The sequence below is a fragment of the Papaver somniferum genome, unplaced genomic scaffold, assembly GCF_003573695.1.
Source record: "Papaver somniferum cultivar HN1 unplaced genomic scaffold, ASM357369v1 unplaced-scaffold_23, whole genome shotgun sequence".
In the NCBI taxonomy this organism is placed as follows: domain Eukaryota; kingdom Viridiplantae; phylum Streptophyta; class Magnoliopsida; order Ranunculales; family Papaveraceae; genus Papaver; species Papaver somniferum.
The window spans coordinates 198,605-204,574 of record NW_020633263.1 but is presented as its reverse complement, the minus strand read 5'-3'; the positions used below and the strand labels follow the sequence as shown (position 1 = coordinate 204,574).

General features: G+C 36.2%; 1 protein-coding gene across 4 annotated transcripts; it reads right to left on the bottom strand.

The window, feature by feature from the left end:
• Nucleotides 1–2,479: 2,479 nt before the first annotated feature.
• Nucleotides 2,480–5,764, bottom strand: LOC113340772. 4 transcript variants are annotated; one of them, XM_026585849.1, is made up of 8 exons: nucleotides 5,606–5,763; nucleotides 5,134–5,345; nucleotides 4,790–4,991; nucleotides 4,455–4,649; nucleotides 4,157–4,326; nucleotides 3,871–4,069; nucleotides 3,528–3,701; nucleotides 2,480–2,961 (listed from the first exon to the last, which is right to left on the bottom strand). In XM_026585849.1, the coding sequence occupies exons 1-7, from the start codon at nucleotides 5,608–5,610 to the stop codon at nucleotides 3,557–3,559; spliced, it is 1,128 nt and encodes a 375-aa protein (XP_026441634.1). In that variant the 5' UTR covers nucleotides 5,611–5,763; the 3' UTR covers nucleotides 2,480–2,961; nucleotides 3,528–3,556. The 4 variants fall into 4 exon arrangements, with proteins under 4 accessions (XP_026441634.1, XP_026441635.1, XP_026441636.1 ...); XM_026585850.1 differs by having other exon boundaries at nucleotides 2,480–2,927; XM_026585851.1 differs by lacking the exon at nucleotides 2,480–2,961 and having other exon boundaries at nucleotides 3,372–3,701; nucleotides 4,461–4,649; nucleotides 5,606–5,764.
• Nucleotides 5,765–5,970: the final 206 nt, after the last annotated feature.

Genomic DNA, 5,970 nt, shown 5'->3' with positions numbered 1-5,970 from the left:
CATAGTGACATGGCGAGCTTGAACTTCTCATCCGCTAAATCGTAGGCGTCTTATAACGTGCTCCACGACACCCCTTGCCCATCCAACGAATATCATCGAGAAAGGAGAACGAGAGAGATTATGGTAGTTCATGCAAACAGCGCACCTCATAGTTTAAGATGTTAGGTAAATCATGCCATCATTGCCGCGGCAGCCTATAAGTAGCCTATGAGTCTTTCTTCCCTCTCCAAAAACATTATTTTCTTCTCTAAAACAACTCACTGATCAAAATGTCTGGGGACGCAGGTTTTTGTTAATAGCCATTTTTTCTTCATATGATTTCAAATATACATGTGGAGTTGTTCAAGATTTTCAGACTTTTTTTTGGTTCTGTTAGGAACTTGAACAGTTATGGCAAGATTTGAGAGCAGAAGTTATCCACAGTGTATCCTAAACCGTTCAAGATCCCAAACTAATACACATAGTGATTGAGAAAGGCGAGGGGTTTCTCCCGGCCGGCTGCTGCTGATACAATGCATGTTAATATTTCCATCACTATGGTTACTTCAAAAAATGATCCAGCTGTATATTCATCTGAACGGATAAGAGAATATATGGATCATCGTCCAACGGCTGTTGACCCGCTAGCTTATAAAGCCTCCACGCTCGACCGTGCGGGAGAGGACTGCCCTTTATTTTTTATCTAAGAGCATCACAATCAACCATTTTTGCATTATACTGTTTATATTTCTGAATGATCGGTTGTGATTCTTTTTTGATGGCGTGGAACAATGGCCTTGGAGGCGTAGAACAATGGCTTTGGACTACATTTTTTACTCTTAAAGAAGTTATTTTCTTGCAATTATGGGGTTCGAACTCCTATCTCCGTGGTGGAGCGGGAGAGAGCCTACCAACCATTAAAACAATTGATGGTTGGCGAAGGTGTCAATTGTGTCTGAAACTTTAGAATCCCTTCAAATGCATATTTGAAATATCAAATTTTATCCAAATATTTGTTTTCCTTAATCACACTACTTTATGGAATTAACAACTCAAATATTACAAAGCTAATGATTAATGGTGAATGTTTAAGAAGGTTTGAGGGAACAATGGGTTTTTAGAAGTTGAGATAAGAAAAGAATTTGGGTTTGAATCAGTGAGGATTTGGTATGGTAAGCTTTTAATTGGGTATTTGTTCCCATGATTGGTTTTCCTATTGTAATTGTTGTTGCATAGATTTGATTTCAATGGCCATTCTTTCTTCTTTTTTTTTCTGTAGAAATAAGAATTGATTAGAATTTATGTATGTTGATTTCAGTAAGGTTTGATTTCAAGTGTTAATTTGCTGCAGGGATTTGACCTCAGGTGTTAATTTGCGTCTCTATTTTATTCTTGTGTTATCAATTGAAGTTCATAACTGGGGAAGAAGATGAACCTGGGTGTTTTAATTAGGGATCTTCACTGATAATAGTTTAGCTAGTTAGTCGATTAGAGGGACTTTAAAGTCTTTTACCAAGAAGGATAACTGCCACATTTAACTGGTGTTAGCCGTTTTTTGAAAAAAACGGGATGAAAAATGTCAAACTCTGCCAATGATTCAAAAATACGGCCACTTTCTTAATTATACCACAAAAAGTTGGCCACTTTATTAAAAAGCCATGTTTCAATATAAGTAACTTCCAAATTTTTTTTGCAAATTATGATTCCATGGGTAACCAAAAAAAATAAATCACATACTTCAAAACTAAAACGAAAAAGCAAAAAAAAATAGTAGATGGACTTAAACCAAATTGCGAAATGAAGGGTCACTAAGGAACACCTACGAATCATAAATGACACATCAGTTAATATGTTCAGAGGGAACCACGATAATCGATTAAAAACAAGGAGAAGCCATTGTGTGACAATACAAATGACCTAAGTTCGAATTGGTTTCTCTGAATTGGTTCAGAATAATACAAGGATGAAAGTGGCACAATTATTAAATGGAAAAACTTGGTGCATACCTACTGAGCTACAACAACTCTTACCCACTTCTTGTTTACCTGAAATTGGTAATGGTGAAGATCAGATGATATGGACTGGGCACAAAAGTGGAAAGTTTGTACTTGCAGCTTCAGTAGAGAGAGTAAGAGAAAAAGAACCAAAGCTAGCATGGCCTGATCACATTTGGAAATCTTTTTTACATCCTAGTATAGCTAGTAACATCTGGAAGCTACAGCAAGGTGTGTATATGGATGATGAGGAAATGATGAAGATAGGTTATGACATGGTTTCAAGATGTTGCATCTGTCAAGAACAACTGGATAATATGATTCATACATTTTGACAGTGCAAATTCAATTTGGAGATATGGTCTTGGCTTGGATCCATTTTTGGTTTTAAAAATCCTAAATCTTTTGAAGACATCCATGTAGCTGCCAAAAATAAAAGCCCCATTATAAAAGAAATTTGGATGACAGCAGCTTGTGCAACAATGAAAGATCTGTGATTTCAAATAAATAAATAGTTTTTTGAGGAAGTTAAGCCAAATTACAATGCCTTTAAGTGCAGGATATACAAAACAATACAAGAAGGTAGCTACAGAATAGAAGGTAGCTACAGAATGAAAGGCAACAAATGGAGTCAAGATTATGATAATCATGTTTTGTCATTCTTCAAAATTGGTGATAGAAGAATAAAATATAACTGCATCAAAGAGATTTCTTGGACTGCTCCTGAAACTGATTGTATTCTATTTTGTTGTGCTGGAATATCCTTTGGAGATCCAGGAAAAGCTGGTATTGGAGTTATTGCCAGAGATTGCAAAAGTCAGGTACTTGGTACCCTCATAGGTGGCATTGGTGTTTCTCCCACTTCCATTGCAGGTGAATATGTTGTATTGTGTGCTCTTGAATGGGCTGCTTATATGGAATGCTCCAAGATAATCATTCAATCAGATTCAATTACTGCCATTGAAAGGTTTAAAGATGGTGAAATACCCTGGTACATAAAAGTAAGATGGCTCAAGGTGGTTGACAAGTTTGAAACAGTAAAATTAATACACTGCATGAAGGAAATAAATTTTTCAGCAAACACACTAGCAACAAATGGAGTATATTTGAATGCAGGAGAAAGAATTATTCACAAGGGGAGACATTCTTTTCTAAAGAGGATTGAGCAGCCAAGAGTATCCTATTTCTGTTTATGTTAAAATTATGTCTTGATTCATTTGCTAATGTTTAGTCTCTTTATGAGTTAAGTCACAGTCTGTATTGATTTTAGCTTTTATTTTTAGTCCTGCAAAACTTTAGGCTTGGTTTTTTAGCCTTTCAATTAATAAAAAAAGTGTGATTCAGCAAAAAAAAAAAGAAAAAAAGTGACCTAACTTCGAAACTCATCACACACAATTCTTTACAGACCAAAAAAAGGGAAAAGTCAATTTATTTATTTAATCGTGCTCGGAATTTGTGTTTGTTCCAAACATAGAGAAAATGATTAAGTTCGTTCCAAACATAGAGAAAATGAGTAACACACGGCATTTCCCAATTCAGAGACAATAGATATACCCGATAAGAACACATCATGCTTAGTCATCTTAAAATTGGAGGCTCGACAAGGTTGTCAAAAAATAACCACCACAGACAGCACCAGTGCTGGAATCCACCCAGGAAACAGTACCGCATTTGAAATAATCACCAATCATACAAGTGTCACCAGGCTTGCCTATGTAAATTAAGTCGCTGCCATAAAACATAAGGTAAAATGAGCCTCCACAGGAAAACCAGAAACACAGGCAAGCATACCAACTGTATGTGTTCAACTAATAATCGTTTTGTTCGCAAAATAATTAAAAAAAACAAAACACAAAAACAGTCGACTTAAACCTCCAAGAAGGTATAACATATTCACCTGAAAATTCCAACCTTCTCTTTGCTTGTGTCAATCAGCATACCAGCATCGCTGCAACTCGTGTTTAATTGTACATCATTATAGTAAAAATTTTCAATAAGCAAGGCAATGCCATATTCATCCTTTTCATGTGAGGAACAAGAATCAGCAGGCCATGCATCGCCAATAGGATTTTCAGGTTTCTTTACCAAATCCATACCTAACATTAAAAGATTGTATCAGATCTTAAATATGTCATCAACCTAAACAAACAATAAACAAGATGAAATCAAAGACGTTCGCAAACCTCTGAAGCACAAACACGTTTTCTGAATAATGGATAGCAGATGACCCACACATCCCTTTTCAAAAGCCATAGGCCTGATTAAGACGAATGTCAGATCTTCATTGTAGAAATTGCTGTAGAAACTGCTGTAGAGATCGGAACTGCTGGCTAAATTCTGTTCCTTGAAGTACCTAAAAGGAGACGAATTCCATCTTACAACGTATTGAGAATATGAAACAGGAGTAAAGATAGAAATAACAAAGAGCAACGAACTCTGTAAAATTAGATATGTATTTCATAACTAGAGACTGCAGCTTACTCGTACTTAAGGTGACACTGTTCAGCTAACTTCTCCAACACTGTTTCAACAGGGCCAAATGTTTGGCCACCTGGGAGTGCGACTGCCAGAAGATTACTTTCTTTTGCTTCTTCTATCCAGTTTGCAGAGTCAATACCAAACCACAATCTACAATCTTCTTTCACACTATCAGGTGTGACACTGCTATAAGCACGCCTGTAACACAAAATGTTCGATCCATTCATTAGGACAAAGTAAGACTCAACTTCACTAACTGTATAGTAGTGTTATCTACCAGTACTTATATTATAAATATAAATTAAAATGAGAGATAACAATGCAGTCAAGAACATAACACAGCAGGTATCAGAAAGGGATATCTCTCGGCCGTTGATGTTAGCTGATGAACTTTACTAATAGCATCTTCACCTTCCACTACCATAGCTACAAAAGGATAGGGACAAAACTTTGCTGGAGTAACATTGGGCAAAATGTTTCTACCTTCCATGGCGAAGAATTGAATAAAAAACTTCTCTGTGGCGCATACTAATCTGATCCCTAAAAACACAAACAAAACCAAATGAATTCGAATCAATAATGCACTAGAAATAGTCAATATCAAGATAAAAGATGAAACCATTAACAATGCATAAAAAAAATATAGCACTGAAACAAAAGATATAATGTACGAATGGTGTACTTATTAATTTCAAACTGATCTTCTCAAATTCCATCAAGATTTCGCCAACATCTTTATAAACCACGGCGCTAGGAAAGCACAAAACAAAGGTCTGCTCCCTGCCTTGAATCGTCTTCTCCAAACCTTCTAACACCACCGTCTTTTCCGTATCTTCTACCATCAGTTTGGGACTTTTTATTGGAGATAGCTTCATCTCCTCTTCAAACGTCAAACTTGAAACATCAAATTAGGTCAGGAGATGAGATTCACATGAGAGTAAGAAAATGTGATAAAAAAAATGGAAACATCAAAAACAACAAACAAATTAGCAAAAAAGAAACAATCCCCAGCCCGTCTTTTACAAGATTAAATTTTAAGAACCCTAGCAGGATATTTGACCTAAAATACGGATCAAAAAGAAAAATTGACTTCAAATCGACCATTAATCCAATTGAAACCGAATTCGAAACAAATTTAAATATGTAGAAATTACCTCATGATTCAATTGGAAACTGAGATTAGGTCTGGAAACTCAAAAGATTACAGATACAAAGTTATTTGAGATGAGAAACGAGGCATCTACTTTCGACGGCCTTGTCTTTCTTATAAGCGAAACCCTAAAACGAGGGCAATCCTACACGTCAGATATGAAAACACCCTCCGTATCGCCCCTGTAGAAATTGCAAGCGGCCTTATGCCCAAACAAAGGGGAAAAAAACATCGAGAGGCCCAAGAGCCCGCTAGCCACAAAAGACAAAGCCAATGGGAATAAAACGACCTGTTTTTTTGGGCACAACCCCTTTTTTTTTGGGGGGGACTAGATATGTGATAAGAATATCTACCTACAGTTATAAGGGT